The following is a 27,333-nucleotide window of genomic DNA, read 5'->3' on the forward strand; positions in this document are numbered from 1 at the left end:
ATACCATTCTACCCCCTTTTACCAACACTGATCCAGCTAATGAATAAAAAAAGAAAAACCAAAACGGTCAATATGGGCGGGGTCTTAATTAGTAATTGGGCGCGGTCAAACTGGCCTTCATGGAAAAAGGAAAAGAAAGGCATGAAAACCACGGGGATGGCCAGATGGGGGATATATCTCATGGGCGAACCCAGGCCCCCCCCCCATGGCGGATCGAGCCCCGGGGGCGGAGCAAAAATAAATGAGCTTTCATTAATAATTTGATTTACATTGATTTTTAAGAAAAGTTTTGTAAAATGTCTGTCAAAATTTTCAGCTCGCGCTACCGGTGCGCTCGCATTTATTGAAATGGCAAGTATCCGTATTCTCTAGCTTCTTGTTATCCATATATCCCTTTAGGGGAGTGTTAATTTCATCAGCATTTTCATCCGACAAGTTGTCAGATCTGACATCTTTTTCTCTGACGTTGATTGGCTGAGAGCTACTCTTGTGATGGTAACTGTCGAATAAAATGGGACTTGTCCGATAAAACACTCTGACAAGCCTCTCATGAAACGCCCCCCCCCCCCCCCGGTTTCAGGTCTGATTGACAAAACCTTTGGACAAAACATATCATGCAGTTAGCGCGGCGCGCTTGCATTTTGATTAGTGATCAAAATGCGCCAGCTGATAGTTTTGACAATCAGACCGGAAAAGGATTGATTCTAATAAACTATTTAATCCCCTTTTTAAAATTATTTATAGCCCATGCACAGGGGCGTCGATCCATTTTTCAGATGGGGGGGGGGGCAAAATCATTAACGTTCCAAAGGCGTTGGATCGTACAAACCACCCACCCACACACACTCATGTGTGTATATATATATATATATATATATATATGACACATGAGACACAGACACGTATCTCACCAACAAATTAATGCGAGCGCGAAGCGCGAGCTGATTTCTTTAGTATACTGACAGGAAAAGCGCGCCTGTTTAGGACTGTTTGTTGTAACTCATGAGGAGGATACATATCTCACTACACTGATAGTACGAGTGTCTTTATATTCTGACTTGAAAACTTGATATTCTAAGCATATGGTACCATTGATTACTATCTAAAAGAAGAATAGATGAGCTGAAAATTTTGATATTTCGTCCTGAAAAAATGACAATGGACGCTTTTGATAAAGAACAAGATATATATCCAAGAAAAGATGATTGCAAATCGAAGCAGGAGTTCTTTTGAGGCTTAGAATTGAAAACGGGACATTTACATTCACCTATTTAGTCATGAAAAGTATAGGTTTTTGCTACAGAAATGACGCGAGCGCGAAGCGCGAGCTGAAATTTTTATATTCCAATCTGAAAAGCGGACATTTTGAGCACGATTTTAAATAAAGAACGAGTTGTGTATCTCAATCTCGCTTGCTGGACATTACAATCTTGTTTCATGCGTATCCGGAATTATTGGGGGGGGGGGGGCAAAATGATGTTTGCCCCCCCCCCAATATTTTCATTGGTGGGGCGATCGGTGGGGCGATGTGACATCATCAGCCCACCTATCCGATTTTGATGAAATTTCAGCACTTTGCTCTGTGAATTTTACTCTATTTATTTAGATATAAATACTTTCAGCCCAGACCATCCCTTTAAGACATTCAAAGCAAGGTATACTAAACAATAACGCGAACGCGAGCTAAAGTTGTTTTTTCCGACCTGAAAACAAGACACTGTAAGTAATGTAGGCACCTTTTGTAATCATGAACAAGATGGGTGTGTAATCAAACAATTTATGCGAGCGCAAAATTGTGATATTCCTATACGGGAAAACAGACATTTTAAGTATTTTCTTTAAAATCATGACAAGATAGGAATAAACGATCAACAATTGATGTGAGAATGAGCTGAAGCTATTCCTTCCTTAAAACTTGACAAGACTAAACACGTTTTTAATTAAGATTACAGTTTAATAGCGCAGAGCTCGAGCCGATTTATTTTTATTTTCCGACATGAAAACTAGATGGGGATCTAATCAAACTATGTGAGCGGGAAGCGCAAGCAAAATAGTTTTAATATTCTGACCTGACAACTGAACATTCTAAGCACTTAAAAAAGATCAATGCATATTATGTTTCTCAATAAAAAATTATTACGAGTGCGAAGTGCAAGCTGAATTTGTATGGTCTAGACTTAATACGGGACATTATTTGCACTTCTTGTAATAATGAAAACGAAGGGTAATCATGCCCAACAAAATTTTGATATACCAACTTGATCAAAACATTTTGCAATAATGAACGAGCTTTGCATCTCAATAAACAATCCAATTAAATGCATACTATACATAGATATATATATACGGATAACATACTGCGAGCTGTTTTTTTTTATCATATTATTTTTTTAGAAACACTGAATCGCATGGCCTTCTAAGCTGTCAAACACTAAAGAAAATAAAATATTGTTCTGATCAATCAGATGAAGAAAAAAAATAGCAAGGGGTATTTTATATTGTGTTCCCCCTCCTATTTTGGGTAGGGGGCGCGTCCCCCTGCCCCCCCTCGGATTTCCGCCTATGAAATGATAGATGTGAGGCAAAGCGCGAGCTTGAAAATTTTAGGCAGATTTAGCAGTTGGATCAATCCTACGCGACCAGACAGTTTATTTTTTTTCCGACACTAGGCGTCAGTCCAACAGCCCCTAGCTGCTCTTGTATAACAGACAATAATTATTTTCCCAAACGGACAGCATCTCAAACTCCTCATTTTGTATTTCCACAAGTTTACAGGTTTATCTCAAAACCTCGCCTACCGTCCCATTCTTTCTCTCCTTTTTTCCCCTTCCTTTTGTTTCCGTTTGTTTTTCTGTAGTTTTTCTTTTTCGCTTAGCCCCTTTTCTTTTTTTCTCTTTCCCACTTTTAAATTCATAATCTAAGTACATTTTAAATAAATAATATCAACAACAACAAAAAAGCTGCGTTTCTGAATAAACATGTGTGCATGTGGGGCGTGTGTTAAGGGCATTCTAAATACATTCTCTTTATTATGAAAACCAATAATGTGAGCGCGAAGCGCCAGCTGAAAATATTTGATATTCCGCTCTGAAAATTAAAGGTTAAATTTAAGAACTATTTCAATGTGTAGGAAAATTCTAAAGGGGGTGCCCGGGGTGGGGTCCTACAGAAAGTTAATTTTCATTACATTTCTGTCATTCGATCATACCTACCAGATTTCCAGAGGGTGCTGCCTATGGTAGATAATACACGAACCACCCCCAGCACCCCTGCTTCCCAATCCAGGGCCATGTTCCCCCCCCCCCCCCCCTTTGATTGATTCGCGATCGCGCCTGTATACAGTAATATCAACAGCAATGTTGTGGTTATAGTATTGGACTCGTACATGGGGAAAAATCCCCTTGAAGATACCATAGTATTTATCCTCGGATGTGAGTAGTTCAACGAACTTTTTAGTTTAGCGGATAATTTGAATTTTAAATTCGATGCGATGCAGATCGCCTGTCGGCCTCTTCCCTGAACTGCGTTTTCACTTAGTTTGAGGTATGAATTTCATTTCCATTGTAAAATAATAAGATTTTCGGATGTACTGGCTAATTTGATTTCCATAAGCAAGGAATCAGTGCCGAGAAAGTTTAACTTAATGTTGATTTTCGGAAATCCAGTCTCGCTGCTGCGCGGCTTGCGGCTAGAGCCTGAGCCTAGCCTCAGAGCTGGGGTGAGCCGGGGAGCTCGGAGGTGCGGAGTTGGTGACGCGGCGCATCCGCGCATGGATGGTGATCTCGGAACCAAGCGGAGGGCCGAGGGATAAGGCTTATCCGGTATATCCCTCGGCCCTCCGCTTGGTTCGGACATCACCATCTCTCTGCTTATAAGCAGAGAGAGCTCGAGAGAGAGAGGTGTGGGCCGATTTGTTGTATATTGTGACTTGAAATTACTTAGAGATTACTAAATATGGTAGGCCTATAATCTATATAAAAATAAATTAAAAATAAATAACAGACATGACAGAAGGAAATTCAAGTATAAAAAACTATCAAGTTGGAAAAGTAAATGATTGGAATAATGATCAATCAGGACATGTTTTGAAATTGTATTTGTAGGACTAGGAGGGTAAGGCCAAGTAAAAAAAGATAGTAGTTGATCGTCCGGGTTTTTTGAGAGCGGTGATGAGGGAGGTCCTTGCTATTTGCTATCTTACTATTTTTTTTAAGAACACGGAGGCATTTTCTCGGTCCGATTTTTGACATCAGTGATGAGGGAGGTCCTTACTATTTACTATTTTTTTTGCTATTTTTTATTCAAATGATTGTCAGGCCATGTCAAGCTCGAATTATGTGATCGATGTATGCTCAATAGTAATAATAAATGATTAGAAATATATATATACATCTATGATTGATTGGAAATCTATGGAAAATAAAATCTATTGATGTATTATTACTGATGTATACTGGTACTGTATTGTTGTCAAACAGAATGTTCATGTCAAGTGAATAATTTAAACATTTTAATTTATGTAAGGGTAAAAAAAATGCATGGGGGGGTCTTTTTTATTGTCATGGAGTCTTGTTCAATTTTCCAGAGCCAATCTCATTTTTAGCTCTGGGTATGGTTTCGCATCGCAGTTTTCGGGTGCTTGTTCGTTTACATAATGTTTAATACTACTGCTCAATTTTTATTCATTTTTAAAATTGATATTGAATATTAAATCCCTCATTGAATATTCGATGCATTGCCTCCTGACATTAGAAAACTCGCCAGAAAATTCAATGCATTTCACAAATTCACATGTCACGCCAGCACAGTCAATCACATCATCCTAGCACACATGCAGTTCTCCCAACAGAGTCACAAGCACACAATCACCGTAACACACATCTAAGTACAGGCGGTATCACTCACCAAAAAAACCCGCTGAAATACAAATTACGTCATTAGAATTGATTTATCTGCGCCATATTTCAAGAGCATGCGACGGATTAGTTCAGATTCAGTAAGCGGGGTCCCCGAGAATGCACTAAAAATGAAGAAATCCGCGATCTTTTCCGAGAGATTCGACATACATTTCTGACTCCGGCGATGACATCAAGCCGTGGACACTCCAAGCGATTCCAAATACCTTTTGCAAGGACTCTCATCTATCAGAATTCCTTCTTTCCAGACACCATCAGGTTATGGAATTCCTTGCCAGATGAACTACCCAATGTCACCTCTGTTAGCCTCTTCAAACAAGAGGTACAGAGCATCCTGCTTCGCTAAGAGAGGAGCATGGTTTTTTAGCTGCACTTACAAGTAGTAACTTTTTAGTATATTTTAAAATGGCACTGCACATACTCCACACCAGACCTGCCTAATATAGTACGACAATACACCAGTCGGTGGACTGTACTTTATCAGAAGAAGAAGAAGAGTTTGCAAACTTTATTTCCTCGCTAATTTATGATGGTATCTTCAAAATCCAATAAAAAAACAAATCAGAATTTTTTTCTTTCTTGCAATTACGGCGATATCGGACTTTGCAATTGTTTTTGAAGTTGCGAGAGAGATCCCAGAGTAATCTTGTTTGTTTTTTTCGTTATTCAGCAGCCATAAAAATAGTTAATAACAAGAAAATTGATGCTGCAATTAAAAAGGGAAGATGGCGAGGACGAGAAACAACACAATTTTTTTTTTTTTTTTTAGAAAATAGTAAATAGCAAAAATTTTCATGCGGCGGCCAAAAGTGATGCGCGCGAGGACGATCAACTACTTTCTTATTTTACTTGGCCTAATGACTAGAATCAATTTTATATTATTTATATCCCATAACTTAAGATTGTTGTATTGATAGTGTACACAAGTCACAAGGAGAAAAAGAATAGTTTTACTACGGAAAACATTTGCCATGAAATAGTTCATTTTCCTCGCTGACGTCACGCATAGTCCATTTTTTTCCCTAGGGAAAAAGTGAACTAGACCCTCAATACGTTTTTTTTTATACCCCCATCTCGCGATTCGCGAGGTGTGCGGCGCGATGTGAGCAGAGTGCTGATCAGCCAAACGATACTCTCCACTGCATGCCAAGGGAAACTTTTGGCGAGCTGCACTAACCAGGTGCGCTTGCTGAACAGACGGTCCATACAGCAAGACTTATTATTTTCTCAAATTCTCAACAATTGTTCTATATGTATCGACTTATTAAAAATCGTTTCGCTGTAAAATGGTATGAGTGGAAGGGATATAAAACAAATATGTACAATGACCCATTCTCAGAGCAGGCTAAAACTATTCGCACTCAGGAACATCATTAACATAGTACTATTCTCCCGAGGGCCATCTCTAAAACAACAAATGATGGGATTTTGAGTTTGCTTTTTAAGCAAACTCCCATCATTTGTTGTTTTAGCAAACTCCCATCATTTGTTGTTTAAGAGATAATCATACACACATTAAAAAGTGTGTAAAATTGTGCAGTGTAATGCCCATTTACTGTTGTTCCTTTGTCATAATGTCTCCATATTGCTAGGCAGGGGCATCACCTGGTAATACTTTGATGATCAGCAAGATGAATGACATTTCTAATATGTAATATTTAGAGTAACATCACCACATCTCTCTCTAATGCTTTTCTTTCTCTTTTTTTCTCCTTTTTTTCACTTCTTTAAAGGGGAATCCCAATAAAAACTTGTTTTTAGAAGAAAAAGAAAAATCAGACAAGTTGAAAGGTGAAAGTTTATACAACATCGGACAAACAATAAGAAAGTTAGAAATTTTTTAAAGTTCTAATTATACCCATGGAAACTTCAAATTGGCTCCATATGTGATGTCATAATGATGTAAAACAAGGACTACTCTTCTGTGTTCTCCAATACATAAAATGGCTAAAATGTCATTTTTTCTAAAGTTTTACTTCAAATCATATTTTTCTTATATGAGGACATAAAAGAATATACTATTTGCCTGGGTTATATCTATATTACTGCCCCAGGGGAATGGGTACTTGGAGAAAACCACAAATCCCTGATAATTAAGTACATGGCCTATGGGAAAGTTGTCCCTGCCCCTTGTCATAATTTCCTTACAAAGTTACCAATTTGAAATCTACATAGTCTTAGGGATCTCAATTTTAAAGCAGCCATAATCTTCTTATTGCTTGTCCGATTACTTTCAAGTTTCATACTTTCACCATTCTGGGTTTTTTTCCTTTCTAACACAACATTTTATGACAAAGGCAGGATTTCCCTTTAAAGGACAAGTCCACCCCAACAAAAACCTGATTTGAATAAAAAGAGAAAAATTCAACAAGCATAACACTGAAAAATTCATCAAAATCGGATGTAAAATAAGAAAGTTATGACATTTAAAATTTCGCTTCATTTCACAAAATAGTTATATGCACATCTCGGTCAGTATGCAAGTGAGGGAACTGATGACATCACTCACTATTTCTTTTGTATTTTATCATATGAAATATTTTGATTTCTCGTCATTGTCTTGTGAAATGAAGTTTCATTCCTCCCTAAACTCGTGAAATTCCATTATTTCAACATTTTGTGGTTCAGGCAAGGAGGTCCTAATTGTCAAATTTGTAAAAAAAATTGAAATATTGTATACTGTAATTCAAACAATAAAAAACAAAAGAAATAGTGAGTGATATCATCGACTCTCTCATTTAGATGTAACTGGCTCGTTCATGTAACTATTTTGTTAAAAATAAGCGAAACTTTAAAATGTCATAACTTTCTTATTTTACATCCGATTTTGATGAAATTTTCAGCATTGTGCTGGTCTGATTTTTCTCTATTGAATCAAATCAACAATTTACTGAGGTGGACTTGACCTTTAATAATACACAGGATGGTTACTCCTGTAGCTTACCCCTTTAAGACAAGTAGCACTGCCTTGTTTCCAGTGATCACGAAGATGGCACAGCAGCATCCGGAGCAAAAAAAGTGTGCCTCAGGTGATCTTCTAAGTGGTTTCTTTTGATGTAATTAAAAAGTGATAGCCATTTTTGTTTTCTTTTGTTTTCTTTTTACTTGTTGTATAGGTTGAGAATTTTATTAGAAGAACAGAATGGATAATGTTCACGTGGCCATTCGGCTAAGGCCGTTCATCAAAAGGTAAAGAACCTTGATTTTCATATATTTACAGTTGTAGGCTTACTCAGCTTATGGTGGTATGTTTAAATAAAATTGGATCTTTTACACAATGGTTTGCAATCAATTTTTAAAAGGCAATATCCAATCAAGATCGATGTTTTATGCACACTTTGTTCACAACTCTGACCAGGAACCAATCAGAATCCTTCTTTCATATTGCTATTCATCAAACCTTTGTGTGAAGGGTCTCTAGGGTAGTGATTGTGTAAGCATCTTGGTGTCGCGATTCTGACTCTCGCCTTGTAATCAGAGGGTCGTGTACTCGAATCCCACCATGGCCTAGCATCCTTTGGCAAGACGTCAATCCACTCTCACCAAGGTGATAATTGGGCAATGGTAGGAAACAACCATCATTGAGATTGGTTTAGTAAGTGTGTGCCTAACAGGCTGCTAGAAAGCTATGAATCCAGTGACCGGGTAATAATAATTGTGAACCACTTTTAACAGTCGTAGAATATTACGCTTTATAATAGCCAATTATTATTGGTGATTATAAAGATAGTGTTTTTTATTCACTGCAAGTCAAGTGCAATGTAAGACAAAATGATTTACAGTGCTCTAATATCATCAAATATATATTTAACATCATGAAATGGCCATATATTCTTCTTGAATTATCAAAGATATTAAAAAGCCTGTCTAAAGCTTTGGTATTAGGTTTTCAAACCTTGTTCTATACATTTTTTAATGAATCATTTGACAGATATCATTTATTTTAGGTTTTCGTAATTCTGTGTAAGTTTTGGTTCAATTTTGTGAACATTTCATTTTCTGTTGTTACAAAGATTATCTTGAACTTATTATGAATTGTCATTTTCAGTTTTGTTGCCAATTTGATGACCTTATATTTTTTTTCTGAACAGAGAAACAGAGAGTGACGCTCTTCACTATTGGAAGGCCGAGGGCAAGAACGTCCAGCAATACGATGCAAGGGGGAAGGCCACAGGAAAGCCATATACATTCGGTAAAAATTATAGCCTTAAAGTATTTTTTTTATTACTTTCATTTTTTCTTCCAATTGTTCTGTGCCCGTATGACTGAGACTTTCCAGCTTTTCTTTAAAAAGGGGAAGTTCACCCTGACAAAAGGTTTATTGTAAAAATAGCAGAAAAAATAATAAAAAGGTTTGAATTAATGACTTGAGGTTTGAGGGAGATCCTTCAAAAATTAAAAAAAAGTTATATTATTTGATTTGTGATGTCATATGTGAGCAGCTTTCCTACACATCGTACGGAAAAAAATCAATGAAATGTCTTTTTCTGAAATAATTGAAAATGGTTTTCATTGTACCTTCAGTATGTCACACACAAATTATTTCACATCTGCTCCTAAGAGTAAAAATAAAATATAAGTCATCACAAACTCTAAAAAACGAAATTTATGCATATTATATTACATAATGTATGGGACAGCTGCTCATTTATGATGTAACAAATAAAAAATTTAATTAATAAAATCCTAATAACTTTCTTAATCTTTAATGGATTTTCTTCAAACCTTCATCAATTATATTTTATTATCATTTTTTCTTCTATTTTAAAACAAAGTTTTTGTCAGGTTGAACTTCCCCTTTCATTGTTATAATTATGATCAAAGCCTATTTAAACCTTTGGGATAGGTATTAATCCTCAAATATTTCTAAGAGGACACATCATTTCCTACCTGCTTCTGTAATAACAATGATTTTCTTCCCCATGAACCATTAAAAATTGTGAATTCATGGAATTAGTATTGATGGATTTTTGCTGGCGGATGGTCTTACAATTAAAAACTTTTCTAACTCTTCTTCAATTCTTCGCTGGATTATTCGTCACACCTTTATAAACAAATATTTTTTCTGTAATTCTGCTTTTGTTAAAAATAACTCATTGCCAGGGCAACCTTTTCCTTTGATAATTATTGATACTTCACCCTTTTTCACTCTATACCTGTACCTGCACTTTAAAATGAAATAATATTCCATACACTTTTTTTCTGGTATGAAGATCGTGTGTTTGATGAGAATGAGACAACCGTTGACGTCTATGAAGAGATAGCACATCCAATCATTGCATCAGCTATGGATGGCTACGATGGTAAGATATACATGTATTGCTGTAACAAAGTAACATATCTTTGGTATCCATCTTCTTTGGGCTGGCCAGTTTCACATGCAAATTGAGGAAATGATAACAGAAGGATGTAACTTGTGATTGACCATTTAAAGATTTTGATATTACGAGTGATTGTAATACTGACTGGCCTTGTATTACCGAACGCGTGCATGTCAGAAAATAATTTCATATGCTCAAAGCTTTGCAACATCCTTCCAAAGGGAACTTTTTCATCATCGAAAGATGATGAAAAATTGTCTAAAACACATTTTCAGTCTGTATAATCTCAAAACTGATAAAATATGGTCAAAATAGCTCATCAGTGATTTTGTTGTTTTCTCAACTTTTCCCATAGAAAACACACGTTCGGTAATTTGATACCTTTTTCAAGTTACCAAAATACTTCACATGCGAAGAGGGGTCTGATTGGAAGCTTATATTGTAATTTTTTTAACAGAAAAACGATTTTTGGCAACATTTTTATGAATTTATATTATGGAGCTATTTGTGTATTTATGGTGAAAGTTCAGTGAATTTTATGAGAATAATGTGTTTGATGTGATTGAATTCATGAAAAGTGTTCGGTTATACGATCCACTACCAAACCAAAATAATTAGTAACATCGAAATAAAAGGAAATGAGGAATGTGATTACACATTGTGTTTAATGAAAAAAAAAGATAAAAACTTTTCCTTAGCAACTGAAGAAACAAATTTTTGTGCTCATTGTGCATTTTAATTTTTTTTTTAGATAAGATAATAAGCCTTTATTTTAATTGTGCACTGCATAAGTATGTTCTTCATTGAATTACAGTACAGATCTGCTGCACCCTGAATATTGTTTCTTTTATTTTAATTGAGTGCTTGAGTTCATTTATCTGCATATGCCACTCTCCACCCAGGTGTACTAAGTTGGTAGGATGTAATCCATGTAGCCTGGGTAATCGTATGCAGATATTGGAATTACATGGATTGTATTTTTTCAAACATCTTATAATGAATTGAATTGAATTTATTACCAAATCTCACTGCCAAGTAAATGACATAGTACATTACACACACACAAAAGGAAAATTTTGTAATTGTAGCTAACATGATAGCAAAGTGCTAATCGAGGTTTTCCTCCATATGATGGCTTTTGTAGTTTAAATATTGATTGGAAATAAATGACAATATTTGTACATCAATTCAGGATTAATTTGACTAAAACTGAATCAGATAATTGTAGTAATCTATGACAAATGTAATTACATACATACACTATTTACAGAAAAAACATCTTTATCATTCACAGGATTTTTACAAAGAAATTATTTGTTTAGCATTATACACAAATAATCTTCCGGTAATTATTTATATTTTTCAAGCAGCATTCTTTTAACAATTTGCTGAATACATTTCTACTGGTGATGTTTCTGAAATCACCTTGCAAATTACTGGTATTCCATACAGTTTTGGCCCGAATGTGAAATTGAAATGAAATACTATTATTGTTGATATCACTACTCGTGAATTCACAGGCACAATATTTGCTTATGGACAAACGAGCAGTGGGAAAACCTTCACCATGCAAGGGTCGCGTCTTTCACCTGGTATCATCCCCAGTACCATCAATGAGGTCTTTGACTCCATTGAAAATACACCAGACAGGGAGTTTTTGCTTCGAGTGAGCTACGTGGAGTTGTACAATGAGGCCATCACAGACCTCCTGTCCAACACCAGTGAAAAGAAGCAACTCAACATAAGAGAAAATGGGGTAAGTAATGATAATGATTTGCATCATGAATTTGAACGGTACGCTGTACGGTAAGGGGATAGGGAGGCAAATTCCTCTCCCTTCCCCTTTCCTCAGCTGCAAAATAACCTGGGGTGGTATTCTGAAAATTGTCTTAAATATTGTTGTAACTCTTCTTGTAACTCAGCAGGATACAGCTTGCTAAAATTGTCTCAAATCTTTATTCTGAAAATTGTCTTATTTCCCGAAGGACGTCCCCTATTTTATCACCAACACGCCCAATATTTTATCATCAACCAATCAATAAACTTTTTATATGTTTTAGGTCAACCAATAGAAACTTATGCTTGTGTGCTTTTGTGCTAAAAATACATGTGGCTGTTCTCAGAGCCATATTTTATCTGAAAAGATTTATCATCTAGAATACCAATTTTCAATTGCTGGAAAGGCTACCAATCCGTCTTTGGAATGTCTCCTTTTGTAAAACATGATGTTCCTGCGGGATGAGCAAGAAATTATTTTTGCAGACGGACAAATATTGTTTACAATAGCCCCCTACCTTTGTAAATATTCTTGTATTTTGCAAGAAATTTAATGCAATGATAAGAGAATCTCGATACGTTATCTTGCGCACAAAGATATTTATGAAATTTGCCCTAAATTTGTTTTTTTTTGTATGTTTTTGCCTTTCGCTCACTTTATATAGCTAATAGAATGCTAATTTTTTGTGAGAGTATCTATTTTTACATTTCTAACAAAGCAATTCCAGAGTAACAAAATTACAAATCAGAGGATTTTGGCTAATATTTTTGCTCACAGCATCCAGATATCTTACTATTTTCACATTTTCTGTACTTCATACTATACATGGCCACTTATGCTTTATTCTGACCCATGTTTTTTACAGAAAACCCCTCACACGTTCAGATGTGAATGACTGATGTGTGCAATGGTACCGGAATTACCAGAGAAATGAATCACTTTGCAAAGCACTTATCCATGTTTGTCACTCTCCACCCAGGTGTAAAATAGGTACCCAGTAGGATGTAGGTTGCCTGGCCAAGATACTACCCAGGGAGTGGAAATGGTGCACTTTATGTGTGGAACAGTGATGGATACTATGGATCCTAAAAAAAAAGTATGCAGCCTTGTAGCCCCTACATAAATGTAACTATTATTATTTTATTATTATCATTATTATTATACCAGGAGCGTGTCTACGTCAGTAACCTTACTGAAGAGGTATGCACAAGCTCAAGCCAAATCCTGAAATTCATGAGGTTGGGCGATGCCAGGCGACATGTAGGGAGAACCAATATGAATGAACACAGTAGCCGTTCCCACACCATATTCTGTATGGTAAGTTCTGGGCTCCGTCTTACAAAAAGTTACGATTGATCTGATCATCGTAAATTATATGGAAATCCAACAATGTCATCATTTTTCTTTTCCAGGAAATTCACATGATGGCCTTTGTAAACAAAGAGCAGCACACTGAACATTGAAGAAAGCAATGAATGCATGATTATACATCATATCTAGAAATATTTTGAGTAAAAATGCACTTTAGATGTTGATGTTGCTGTCTTTCCATAGTTGTGGTTGATCGGATCAATCGCAAATCTTTGTAAGACAGGCCTTAATGCAGTAGCGAAATGGTTGAACAGACCGAAACTGACCAACTTTATTTAGTTTTAATTGGTTCTTAACTTCAAATGCTTTTTAAACAGTTTTTTGCCCAATGATTGAGCAGAAATATTGTCAGGGACTAGTGAGTCAAAATGACATCTCTATCCAATTTGAGGAAAATTATGTTTGTTTTGTTTATATTTTAACCCTATCTAGGCCGGGGTATTTTGGGAGTTCATATGGCCGGGGGGGGGCCTCCCAGGCCCCCCCCTAAGATCTCGGCCGTCGACCGCGCGATCGCGCCGAAAATTGGCATGCTGGTTGCCTTCGACATAATCTCCAAGATTGTATAGTAATTTTTTTCGTGCGAATCGCTATTAAGTGATTATGCTAATTTATGCGTAATTAGTATGCAAAATCATACTTTTTCCTCTAACTCCCTAAATAAAGCTCCAAACGTACCAATTTTTGGTATTGAAACTCTTTGTGGTGTTCTTAGCAAGTGTACATGAAAACAATTGCGATATCAAATCATTTTCTTATGTATTTTATTGTTTTTTGCAATTTCTTATGTATTTCTTTGTTTTTTGACCTTTTGTTTTTCATTGTTTTTTCAATGAAATTTGTTGGGGACTCTTCTGTGATCATAAAAAGCATAAAATAAATACATTTAGAGCAGCAAAACTAAAAATAATCATACATTTATGAATTTAGGTTGAAAACACAATTTGCATTGACTTTGTACACGAAATCACGTTTTTGAGCAATTTTCGGTCTGACATGCACTTACATAATGTTGCGTAATTTCGGAACTACATACCCGGAGGTCGCAAAGTTGGTCTCAAAAGTTGCGCAAGACTTGAAAGTAAAAAGTCAGCGAGTGGCGCGGTCAAAAAAATTTGCGCGGCGAAAATATTGCACAATTTGTTGAGGGGGGCCTCCGAGGCCCCCCCCCGGCCTAGATAGGGTTAAAAGATTTTACATAAACGACTAATTATCACCAGTTCTACAAAACTTTTGATATATGAATAAAATAACACATTTAGGCCCATATTTTCAAGAGGTTTCAAGAGTACCATGATACAAACCCATGGACTATGCAGATATTGTGTTTATAATTACGCTTGTTTCATCGCGTACACCAAGAAGTCCATTTATAAATGCACGCTTTCGCGAACGGTGAATGATTTAAGACAAGAAATCTGCATAATTCATGGTTTTCAGAGCTGCAGAAAAATTGCAAGATGTCATTTTTCCAGAGTCCAAGACAACACTGCTTTTTTCAGAAAGCTTCTAGTGATTGTGAAAGCTCCCTATTGTTAGTTTAACTGGCATTTTTGTTTATTTCATATGTCTTCAGACAGAGCAGAGTTTGATATGGTATCTTCAAATCAATTTTTTTTGTGTGTAGATCATTGAATCAAGAGGAAGAAGACAGGAAGGTGATGGCGCAGTCAAAGTAGCCCATCTGGTAAGTATTAACCCATCAGCTCCTAAATGATCTCATTCACTTACATGCTTTTTACACCGGATTTTCTTAACTCTGTACTATCCTTTACTCCGTACTGAATTTGTTTTCCGTTTTACACACGCCAACATTTTCTGCCTGACCCCGTCTGAGGAAATGCTTGCTTTATCTCAAACGTAATTTAGTAATCCCTGACTCGTGGCCGGTAGCCATTTGTGAGTGCTTATCTCTCATTGGACAACAGCGCTGGCTCCGTTGCCCCTCGGGTATGAATCAAGCACTGTCCTTTGGCATGGCCAGGTTTCTTTTTACACTAGTGATCTTAATCCTAGACTATCACTCTTAGTGCTGCTATTTTGGAGGGCCAAATATTCCTGTACTATAGATGAGGTTAGCCCACTTTGCAAAAATGCTGTTTAAAAAGTAAGTGGGTTTAGCTTTTATTATTGGTGGAGCTAAATGGCAATTTAGCTTCACCAATAGTTACAGGGAAAGGAAATTGTTGCTAGTGTGAGAAGCATATTACATTTCACACAGGAGTCAGCAGCTACCCATAGCCATAGAGTAAGAGATTCTCTGGCATGACCCTAACCACTTTCCCCCATATGACTTATACCTCTTTAGGAAATGAATAGGAAAATAGTTCAGGCTGCAACCTTCCATAAGTCAATCAAACAGCCAAATCAAATCATTTTTTTTCAGAACATATCATGGAAAGCATGAGTTATATGCCACTCCTGAGAAATTTTGCCTGAGTCGAAGATATTTCTGTAAATTCCAAGAGATTTGATTTGAGCAGCAGGGGCCACGGAACAGTTTTCCGGGGGGGGGGGCTGAACCACCCCCTCCCCTGCTACCGCGGCCCCTGAGCAGAATAAGTTCTTGTTAACAGAGCAGAATATTTTTACTGTTTCCTTTCTGATGTCCCCATCTAATTTTCAGAACCTAGTCGACCTTGCTGGATCGGAACGGGCAACAGAAACCAAGGCGGAAGGCGCAAGACTCAAGGAAGCCTGTAATATCAACCAATCTCTCTTCGTGCTGGGGACGGTCATCAATCGTCTGGCCTCGGGAGCTGACTTTGTGCCTTTCAGAGACTCCAAACTCACCAGGATCTTATCGTCATCGTTGGGTGGGAACGCCAAGACGGCCATCATCTGTACTATCACGGCAGCCTCACTGGAACAGACACAATCTACCCTACAGGTGAGTCCCAAGTTAAATCTCTTGTGCTGCCCTCTATTGGTAATAGGAATGAAATAAGTAAATTAACACAGTTGGGCCGTTTCATAGAATAATACGTTTTGTTTGTTGACCTTCATTTCCCCCCATTCTTACTGTATTTCATCATTAACAGCTCAAGCCCTACTCATTTCAAAGCATTGCATATTTTTTTAAGAACTGGAAAACAGATGAAAATTATGTGACGCGGTTTCACATACAGGGAGACAGATGTACATTATTTTACAGGATTGTGCTTCGGGTTATGTGTAAAAACAGGCAAATGTACCTGTCAGTTGATTACTTCTGACCCCCCCCCCCACACCATTTTTTTTAAGGTTTTATGCAAAAAATAAGAAATAAGCTGAACTGAATTACAGGTCATTAGGGTTTTCACCACTGCTTTGAAGATGAATGTAGTAACCAACACTTCTCTCGCAAACCCTCTCCAATGCAGTTTGCGACTCGGGCTAAAACGATCAAGAACAAGCCAGTGATGAATGAAATCTTGTCTGACGAGGCCCTCATGCAGAGGATGAAAAGAGAGATCCACACTCTCAAGAAAAGATTAGAAGAAGTAAGTACAAAAGAACTACACAAATTAAATTTTATATTCAAACTCTAGGTAGGCAATATCTGTAATATTTGTATGATATTCCCTTGCAGCTGTATGTGATATGTCACTTTATCAGCCTTAGCCCTGTAACATAAAACTCAGCAACTGATCATGGCGCTGATTAATACGATTGATTGCATCGATTATTGTGTATGATCACTTTTAAAACCCGATCCCATGATCAATCACTAAGCTTCATGTAAATGGGCCTTGGATTTTTTTCAAACTCAGTCGCAGGTTCCATCGGCATTGACAGACGGTGAGAAGGAGGCCCTCTTGAGCCAAGAAAGGGACAGGATGAAGAAGGAAGTCATGAAAGAAATGCAGGAAAAAATGGACTACTTCAATAACATGGTGGTCGTCTCGAAGGGTGGGGGAACCCCCAAGAAACAGCTGAAGAGAAAGGTCAGATTGGCATACCTACTTTTCATCGAAATTTGACTTGTGAGGGATTGGCTAAGCAGTCTGCTGTGTGTTTTGAATGTTAAATTAGAGTATCTGATTATTAGAAATGATAACACTATGATGTCGACATATCAGTGTACAGTGTCATTTGTGTTAGTGACAACCTCTCAATAGCAGCCACCTGTCTATAGTGACTTTTAAAAGCCATGGAAGCAGTTGTACGTAAGAACCTGTTTGTAGCTGTCACCTGTCTGTAAATACCACATCTTGCGTTTCCTTTCAGCAGCATAGCAAACAGAACCAACTAACCTCATATCATAGAATAATGATCTTTCCCCCTTTGGCAATGCGTTTGTTTACAATTTCCACTCTCCCCCCGGGTGTAGTAAATGGGGTTAAACACTGATTTTACAAGAAAGTCCGTAAAAACAAGGATAATTGTCATATTGTCGTGGATCTAGATGTGTTGCATTTGCATAAACTTACATGTACCTCTGTTAAATCATGAAGTCTAGCTGAAAAACGTTAACCCTGACGATCACTGCACGGATTTAAGCACATATGGGACACAGTATTAATATATGTATTGGCAAAGGAACTGACAAGCAGCTGGAATGTCATGCTTATTGTGCTAATTTTTCAGCAATGACACAAATTCTTGCAGAATCCTTTGCCACATAACTTTGATTCATACATAGACACTTGGGTGGTCATTTTATCGCATTCTGTATTAACTTGTTTTAAAATTATTTCTACGAATGGCATTTTAAACTTTAAATAATTTTCTCTTTCACCTGGGCAGCCCCGACGCGAGACCTGGTGCCCCGGCATGCAGCTGCAGCCCCTTATACTACCCTCCCGTCCTGCCATGCTGAAAATCCAGGCAAGCCCGGTCTCGGAGACACCAAGCATTGACATGTCATCGCTCCCAGATACATCAGAGACTGACCCTCGAACTTCAATCTCCAGTGAATCAGTCAGCAGCATCAGCAGCAATGGTAAGGGATTGTCAGGGTTCCCAGCCCATCAGGGAAAGAATGCCTCAAATGAGGGGAAAAATTAGGGAATTTTTATCGGCCCAAAAGTCGAAAGCACGGTAGTCAGTCAGACACTGTTATATTTTGTTGCTTATCAAAACAACATCCATTGAATGACTGGTTATGGTTGTAAATGTACTAATCAGTTTTAAATTATTGTTTTTATACTGAAACTACATACAATTCACTGCAACAACTTGTGAAACTGGGAATGAGTTTGAATAATTATCAGTGAATTTTTAAGCTTCATCAGGGAAAAATCAGGGAATTTTGTTTTCTTGAAAAGCTGGAAACCCTGATTATTTGGAATGTATCCTATTTCATATTTAGGAGTTATAATTATTACTTGTATAGAATCACCTGTGCCCTGGCCTACATTCTAGGTGGAGGCTGCAGTTTTTGTCTTTGCGCAAAAGCTAAGATGTTTTATGAAAATTGAAAACAAGAGAGGTATAAAATGCCTACCCTGGTCAGATCAGATTTCATAGCAAAAGATTTACTTACACGCGCAAAACAGAGTAGAAAACAGGTATGCAGGTAGGAAGTTTTCCTGTCCTCGAATTGCGTTTTTGGCTCTGAAAAGTTCGAAAAATTTTTGTCTGAAACCTTAACCTGCCCTAATTTTGATATTTCTCAGATTATATAACTCGATTACGGAGAAAAAAGAGCTTAAAATGTGAAAGGGATGATGCAAGTTAGAAAAGGGATTTTCCTATCCCATGCACGCAAACCCCTATGATTTATTTTGGAAGAAAAAAAATGGTGTAATTTCGCTCATATCGAGCGCTTCCTTTTGTATGGTTAATATTCAGAAATGACATTAATAACGCAAAACAAGAAAGGAGATATATGTGCAGCGATGCACAATAAAGTTTCATTGTATATACTTTTTGCATATAGCACGGCACAAATTTAATGCCCGCCCCTTTGAGCAGATACTTCGCAAAAATAATTTGCTGAAAAGCAGAAATAGCATATGCGGACTCAGGGAGTGGCGGTAGTGGTTACCTGTTCTGACCAGAAGAGCAGAAATTTTATGTCAATTTATGCACTTTAAAAAATACTTTTCATATTCAAAATCAATAACTTGTATACTTTATAATTTGTGGCAAGAAATGCACAAGACCCTTAGCCGGGGAGGGAAAAAAAAACAGAGTAGAAACAAGTATTGGAAACAAAGGGGATAGGCATTTTCGATGCTATCCAGCATGAAGCGTGGCAGCAAAATTTTGTATGAAGAGAGAGAAGAATGTCTCGTTTAGGTTTTTATTCTTTCTACAAAAAATAAGAAGGAATGACAATAAAGTTATACCCTTCTTCCCTCTTATCATTTTGCTTTTTTTTCCCCTCCCTTTTCCTCTTTTTTTTCTCTTTGGGACATGGGGGGAGGGGGGAGTTAGTATATTTAGTATGTTAATTTTGTGTTTTCATTCTCACAATGAATATTTCACTTCCTCATCCAAAATCCATCTTCCATGTGCCATCAATAACTTCATGAATCTGTTTGGTAAGTAATTCCTTACAATACAAGATGTATGCATGATTTCACCGCTTTGCTACCCTGTATCTTGTTACATCAGGGCCCCGTTTTACAAAGAATTACGATTGATCCGATCAACTTCAATTATATGGAAATCCATCAGTGTCATGATTTTTTCTACAGGAAATTTGCAAAATGTCCTTTGTAATCGACGGAGAACACCCCAACTCGGCAAGAAATCAATGAATTTTTTGATATATACAAAATTCATATCTAGAATTTCTTTGAACAAACATGCATTTCATATGTTGACTTTGCTGGCTTTCCATACATGTAGTTGTGATTGATTGGATCAATTGTAACTCTTTGTACAACAGGGCCCTGGGCCCCATTTTACTACAAGTTACGATTGATCCGATCAACTTCAAGTATATGGAAATCCATCAATGTCATATATTTTCTTCACGAAATTTTCACAATCTCCTTTAAACAAATTAACAAAGAGAATCACACTGAATCTTCCAGAGAAAAATGAATGTATGAATATACATCATATCTAGAAAGTATTTTGAACAAGCATGTATTTTAGATGTTGATATTCCTCGCTTTCCATCGTTGCAATTGATCGGGTCAGTTGTTACTCTTTGTAAGATGGGGCCCAGACAAGCTTGTGTTAGTGTTCTTCAGAATAGAATGGAATGAAAATTTAAAGGACAAGTCCACCCCAACAAAAAAACTTGATTTGAATAAAAAGAGAAAAATTCAACAAGCATAACACTGAAAATTTCATCAAAATCGGATGTAAAATAAGAAAGTTATGACATTTTTAATGTTTCGCTTCATTTCACAAAACAGTTATATGAACGAGCCAGTTACATCCAAATGAGAGAGTCAATGATGTCACTCACTCACTATTTCTTTTGTTTTTTATTGTTTGAAATATGAAATATTTTGATTTTCTTGTCATTGGCATGTGAATTGAAGTTTCATTCCTCCCTGAACACGTGGAATTCCATTATTCTAACATTTTGTGCTTCAGGCAAGGAGGTCCTAATCATCAAATTCGTAAAAATTGAAATATTGTATAATTCAAACAATAAAAAACAAAAGAAATGGTGAGTGAGTGACATCATCGACTCTCCAATTTGGATTTAACTGGCTCGTTCATATAACTATTTTGTTGAAAATAAGCGAAACTTTGAAATGTCATAACTTTCTTATTTTACATCCGATTTTGATGAAATCTTCAGCATTATGCGTGTCTGATTTTTCTCTATTGATTCAAATCAACATTTTCTGAGGTGGACTTGACCTTTAATCTCTTTGAGTGAAACAACTTGCATCTATATGGGACAAGTCACCTGAATTAATTGCATGGAGTGCTTGAACTTTTTTTATAATGCTGTCACAATATGCATGTTCTATAAAGGGAACTTACGCAAAGTTATTTTTAAGATCTGTGTTTGTTTACTTGCTTACGTACGTGTGTATGTGTGTCTTGCCGTTCATTGATCGTGGTAACACCTTTGCGTAATTTGCTACCTCCTGTTGCGTTGCCACAGGGTTCCCAGCCCATCAGGGAAATCAGGGAAAATTATTTACTTTTTTCCAGTCAGGGAAAAATCAGGGAATTTGATGAAAAATACCTCAAATCAGGGGAAAATGCCTCAAATAAGGGGAATTTTGATCGGCACAAAAGCCGAAAGCACGTTTATCAGTCAGACTCTTTTATATTTTGTTGCATATCAAAACAACATCCAATGAATGACTGGTTATGGTGGTACTAATTAGTTTTACATTATTAGAAAACATGCGAAACTGGGAATGGGTTTTAATAATTATCAGGGAATTTTTAAACTTTCATCGGGAAAATCAGGGAATTTTGTTTTCTTGAAAAGCTGGGAACCCTGTGTCAGTACACATCAAGAACATGGTTATACTACAGCTTGTCTCGCTTGTAAGTAACTTACATAAAAGTGAATGACAGACAAGCTGAATATGCAGTCTAGCAATTGACAAAATGTTTCAATTGATTCAAGTGCTGATATAAAGGGATTTGCAAGATTTGGCTCAACCTTACCGGCAATCGTGCAGAGCAAATTTTCTTTTTGAAATGAAACAAATCAAATTGAGAAAGGTGCAATTTTTACCTCGTACTTTTTTGCGATAGTGAAGATGTGTCTTGTCTCAATGAGTGACTAGTGCTGTATTATGCTAGGTACCGTAAGGGCACTAGTATTCAACCCATTTGGAGAGTTTCCTTAAATATATAGAAACATAGAATTTACCTGAATTTCAGACCCGTCTTATTTCTAAGAGCAAATGCTGGTTATTCTTTTTCCGTTATTTTTTTCTTCAACCAGTCGACTGTGTGCGCGGGTGATCGAATTATACGGCGATGGTTTTTGCACTAGTATTCAACCCGTCTGCACTAGTATTCAACCTAGCGATGAAAGATGGTCCTGTCTCTCAATCTGCCCTTGTCCCATCCGACTATGGACTAGACCATTTGAGATGAGACCAAACAGGGAATTAATCAAAGCCAGAGACTTACATAGATCTAGATCTAATTTACCAATATAAACCCTTTTGAGATTTGCTATCTATCCTCACTAGGTTGAATACTAGTGCAATTCAGTGCAAAAGGCCATCGGCGCATAATTCGATCCTACGCGCATACAGTCGACAGATTGATAAAGAAAATACCGACAACAGATTACCCTGGAAATAACAAAGGTATGAAATTAAGATAGTTTCCATATTTCTAAATATTTTTGGAAATATGTCAAAATCTTTGAATTATACCGGGTTGAATACTAGTGCCCTTACGGTAGTTATCTTGTTTTACTGAGCTTCACTGGTCATGACTGTGTACATTGTACAATAGGCTTTTTGTGACACTCAGTAAACAAGTCAATTACGCAGTGTTGTGACTGACTTTGTAGTATTACATGCTAACCTGAAAACCTTTTTGATTTAATGGAAGATTGTAAATAGAGTGGTAATTGTTCACAAGCCCTTGTCATGTCTCGTATCCAAGTTTTCGGTACGAAATGATCAAAGTGGAATCTTCCATGGCCCAGTTTGTAAAGACTTATCATTTTTTGGAAAAAAAATGGTGCTCAACTGAGAAGTCATGGGAAGAACAGGCCTATCCCAGAGAAGAGAAAGTGAATGCAGTTATATGCTTGACTTGGGTTCTTATACACGGGTAATATAATGTAGATTAGACATGATTTTTTGCCTGATGTTTCAAATCATTCACGATGATAAATCGATGAAACAGATTGTCATATGAAAAAGCTCCCCAACTGAGCTAACAAGGTGCTACTTAACTAGTGCCGGTGTGGCTGGGAGAAAGAAAGAAAGAGAGCGCAATACGTAGTAGAGTGACTAAACAGAAGTAAACTGCATTTTTTTTAGAATGTAGGAGCATGGTACTGTCCGATGGGCTCTCTTAATGGACAGATTATGATATCATTTTCTTCATGTTAGTCATATTTATTTCAAAATAAGATAAGATATTTATCCGCCTTTCTTTTCTGTACATACAAGGTGTGTTATTTTACATTCAGGTATTACAAATCGTCAGTATAATTATAAAGTATCGTAGATAGAAATGGAAAACGCAACAAATTATTAAGTTTTGAAGGAAAAGACAAGGAGAACCCCTGAAAAAGCAGGGGGTGTAAGGTAAGGCTCCCCTTTGTTCCAAGTAAATTACTGTTATGATTTATAAATGAGTGCTTTAAAGCCTTTCCCCCAGAAATTTGTCACTTCAGGGTCCCGTTAAACTGTGAACTCTCCAAGTAATTGGATCTTTTGGATACCCTGTCTTTGCAGAATTCAACGAAGAAAATGCAGAGGAATTCAGAGCTATGGTGTGTCAGGAAGACCTGGCTGCCGACTTACCGGACCTGGACATCGATTACTCTCGGAAGACCAAGCGTAGGAGGGCCAGCGTCCGCTTTGGGGAGGACGCGGTCTACAGCTTTGAACCTGTAGAATATAGCAAGGAAATGGGATGTCAGACAGAGGAGGTATGTATGGGGGAAGCTTACAAACAAGGGGAGGTTTAAAATCCATAATTAAAAAAAAAATCCATAATTTATTGTTAGAAATAGACATGAAATGTAATACTCCGAAAATTTGCTTTGCCCAATTGATCGTGGGCCCGGCAGCCGCTGTGCAGCGCCAGATCGACGAGGCTCTATCCCTTTAATCGTTGAACGCCAAACAGGGTAGCAGCAACTCCCATCTTTTAACGTCTTTTGGTCTGACGCGGCCGAGGTTTGAACCCCCGACCTCCCGGTTGTGGGACGGACGCTCTACCAACTGAGCCAACACACCGGTTCAAGTTCAAATTCAAACTATTAAAGTCCTGAATAGTGGTATGAATACTGATATGAAAATTCCATACTATTTTGAACCTCTCTCAAGGCATAAAAGCAGATTCAATTAGAAAAATCATAATCCATTAATGATATCATCATACAGAGCTGCCAACTATTAAGAAAAGGTAATAATTACTGTGATTTTCATGTCAAATTATGCCAATCTGCGTTTGACCTTGATCATCACGCTTTTTAGCATGAATAGGTACATGTGTACACATTTAAAACACACATCGCGTAATGTTCATTAAGGCCACCGCACACCTTACGACTGCTCGTGATCCGATTTTGGAACGAATCACATTTGCTCAATTTCTGAAAATGTGAATGGAACATATCATTTTAATTGAGGTTAAAATTAATTGAAAGATGAAATCGGGTGTATGAAATTACTACTTTTATCTCAAAATTATGACTTTTTAGCTTCTGGATTACTACTTTTTACTTTCAAGGTTGGCAGCTCTGATCATTGACTGTAATTTGAAGCCGATTTTGACATTACTTTAACCTCACGGTTTCCAGCAAAGCAGAATTCTGTAAATTGGTATTCATAGCGTTATGCCGAACTAATTATACAAAGTTTGAAGGGGATGTATAGGAATCAGTGTAAGGTTGGGTGCTGGGGCATGTGTTGTTTAGCATACAAATTATACAATACAAATACAAATTTGGCCAGTACAACCGAGGATAAATAATTCCCTCTATAGTTACGAAATTTAATTCATGTAGGATATAAAAGCAAATATGTTATATTTGAAAATAGTTTTATCTTCTTACAACAGCACACTAGGATTAGAATCCTCTCTCAGCATGAATATTTCTCTATGTTATATCTTACTAATAATTTTTTTTTCAATGTAGGTGAAGGCTGATGATGACAGAGAGATACAAGTTGCTGTAGAAATTTTGACGAAAGAGAACGGTGCCCTCAAGGATAGGCTGGAGGAGATGATGACTAAAGACGATAAGTCGGAAGAACTCCTTGCAGTGTAAGTCATCAGATTCCATGTATAGAATATGAATGTGACATTGTGTCACATTCTTGAAAATAGCACAATGTACAGACGTAATTCATGATGTGGAAAAATTGTCAAACAGAAGAAAACTATGTTTATAAATTTTGCACTGTACAGGAATTGCCTCCTTTCATATGACTTAAAATTGAATATGTGACAAAAAAGGAGCCGTGGAATATGGGCCAAGTACTTGATTTCGATCAAACTCTACTTCGTCTTTTGCATAAAACATAATTTATCCTCTTTTTGATATGAGAAACAAAGTCATAATATTTAAATAATGAATTATGAAATTTCCCCAAACTAGGAACTCTCTTTATGTTAGTCAACCTCAGACGTGGACAAATTAAAGATTGATCTGTACGATAACCTGAGAAAATACCAACGTTGTGAAATAGTGTAACAAATTCCATTAAAAATCAGAAAGAAGTTTATCTGCCGTATTTAAACGGATTTCATTCTTTATTTCCAGAACAAAATATTTTACTTGAATGCAACAAACCTCATATTTCATGGATTTCATGTAAAATAAAACATCTTGTCTTTTGCGGTTAGCTCTTAGACTGTGACAGTTAATAAGAGCAACGTTACCCTGCATGTTTTCTGCATACCACATCCGTCTGAGGAATAACATTGAATTAAATACAATCAAAAACTTTGGAGGCTACAAGTAAATGATTCAAGTATTCGTAAGACTACTTTGATATAGAAAACAAGTCCTGTTCAACGAAGCGGTTCCATAAACATGATAAAGGAATAATATACAGATATTGCCTACCTAGAGTTTGAATATAACATTTCCTCTCCCCGACGGAGTTATATTTTTCCCAAGGGATTATATTTTGCCCAAAGCGCCCAGCGCTGAGGGAAAATATTATCCCGAGGGAAAAATATAGCTTCGGAGGGGAGTTGAAATGTAATTTATTAAAACGATAGACCAGGCAATATCTGTTATATTATATAGTATATGTGGATTCGCCATCAGAAATTGCATTCATCATCTGGCTCAAACCCGAAATTCTTGCTACAGCTCTGATCCATCTACGTCATAATAGATTTTTTTTTGGAAAATACATCAAGCGCGTTCTTCATGCAATCGACGCGTTAACATTAGCGCGTACATCATATAAACTACCTTGGTACGCAACTTGTATGCAGCGAGTGACGTCACCTTAGTGAATATAACGCCGCAATTGAAAATACAACGCAGTATATTCCCTAAAGTGACGTCACAACCTAGAATATAACAAATGCGATCCTCGCAGCTATGATCACGTGATGGCGTATTGACCTATCACTGATTCGAATCTACATAACCTATGTAATAAAAATGAATATTCTTTCAATGTATTGATATATCTTTCCTCACTTCATACGGCAGGTGTCCTTCATTCCAGTCAACTGAGATAGAAAGTGATACAATCACATTTTACTGCATGAACATTGAACAACAATACATTATATCAGTCTTGTTTTGGTTTTGTTTTTATTGCGGGAGGGGGGGCTTTACTCTGTCAAAGAAAGAAAATTGCTTCGTTAAAAGAGAATATGCCTTCAAATCTCAGAAGACAGTCCTGATGACTAGTTCTCATTTAAATATTCAAAGTTCATTCCCCAAAAGAGGGATAAAATGCTATTCCTTTCTAACGTCTGTATTCAGCATGTTCATACAAATTTCCTCCCATGTTAATGAGTCCTCTAGACAAACTCATATTTTCTTTTGGCAAAGAGACTACACTGTATTTAACTCAGATCTCTTGTAAGAGTTGATCAGTTCCAATTCTAGTTAGCACAATGTTTAAATAAAAATGAACAAACAGATTGCTTTAATCATCAAAATCATCAACTCTTCTTCAATCGTATATGTATAAAATCACTGTATCCGATAATACACACACCATAACCTCACTTCATAAATTTTTTTCACAAATGTCGAGGAATTGCGTGGACTTTCTTAAAAAGTAAACAATTAATGTGGCATCTTTTTGTAAAATTTCTTCAATCATACACCTACATGTTTATGGTGTGTCTTATAGACAATCTCATATGCAAATTTCATAGCCAACGAGACCATGAAAGTTTTTATTCTACTTCA

At 36.7% G+C, this 27,333-nt stretch overlaps 1 protein-coding gene across 5 annotated transcripts in view; it reads left to right on the forward strand.

The window, feature by feature from the left end:
- Window positions 1-3,466: 3,466 nt before the first annotated feature.
- LOC121429136 (kinesin-like protein KIN-7I) overlaps window positions 3,467-27,333 on the forward strand; it is a 57,149-nt gene continuing 33,282 nt past the window's right edge. For 4 of the 5 annotated variants that reach the window (XM_041626054.1, XM_041626057.1, XM_041626058.1 and 1 more), the window contains exons 1-13: window positions 3,467-3,543; window positions 8,033-8,105; window positions 9,008-9,108; window positions 10,130-10,219; window positions 11,758-11,993; window positions 13,182-13,331; window positions 15,013-15,072; window positions 16,012-16,275; window positions 16,748-16,867; window positions 17,138-17,311; window positions 18,114-18,309; window positions 23,672-23,868; window positions 25,084-25,211. In XM_041626054.1, the coding sequence (XP_041481988.1) occupies window positions 8,059-8,105; window positions 9,008-9,108; window positions 10,130-10,219; window positions 11,758-11,993; window positions 13,182-13,331; window positions 15,013-15,072; window positions 16,012-16,275; window positions 16,748-16,867; window positions 17,138-17,311; window positions 18,114-18,309; window positions 23,672-23,868; window positions 25,084-25,211 (1,763 nt within the window). In that variant the 5' untranslated portion in view covers window positions 3,467-3,543; window positions 8,033-8,058. The remainder of the gene's footprint in view (window positions 3,544-8,032; window positions 8,106-9,007; window positions 9,109-10,129; window positions 10,220-11,757; window positions 11,994-13,181; window positions 13,332-15,012; window positions 15,073-16,011; window positions 16,276-16,747; window positions 16,868-17,137; window positions 17,312-18,113; window positions 18,310-23,671; window positions 23,869-25,083; window positions 25,212-27,333) is intronic. The other variant, XM_041626055.1, reaches the window with a different exon arrangement.

This window comes from Lytechinus variegatus, chromosome 15 (assembly GCF_018143015.1).
Source record: "Lytechinus variegatus isolate NC3 chromosome 15, Lvar_3.0, whole genome shotgun sequence".
Taxonomy (NCBI): domain Eukaryota; kingdom Metazoa; phylum Echinodermata; class Echinoidea; order Temnopleuroida; family Toxopneustidae; genus Lytechinus; species Lytechinus variegatus.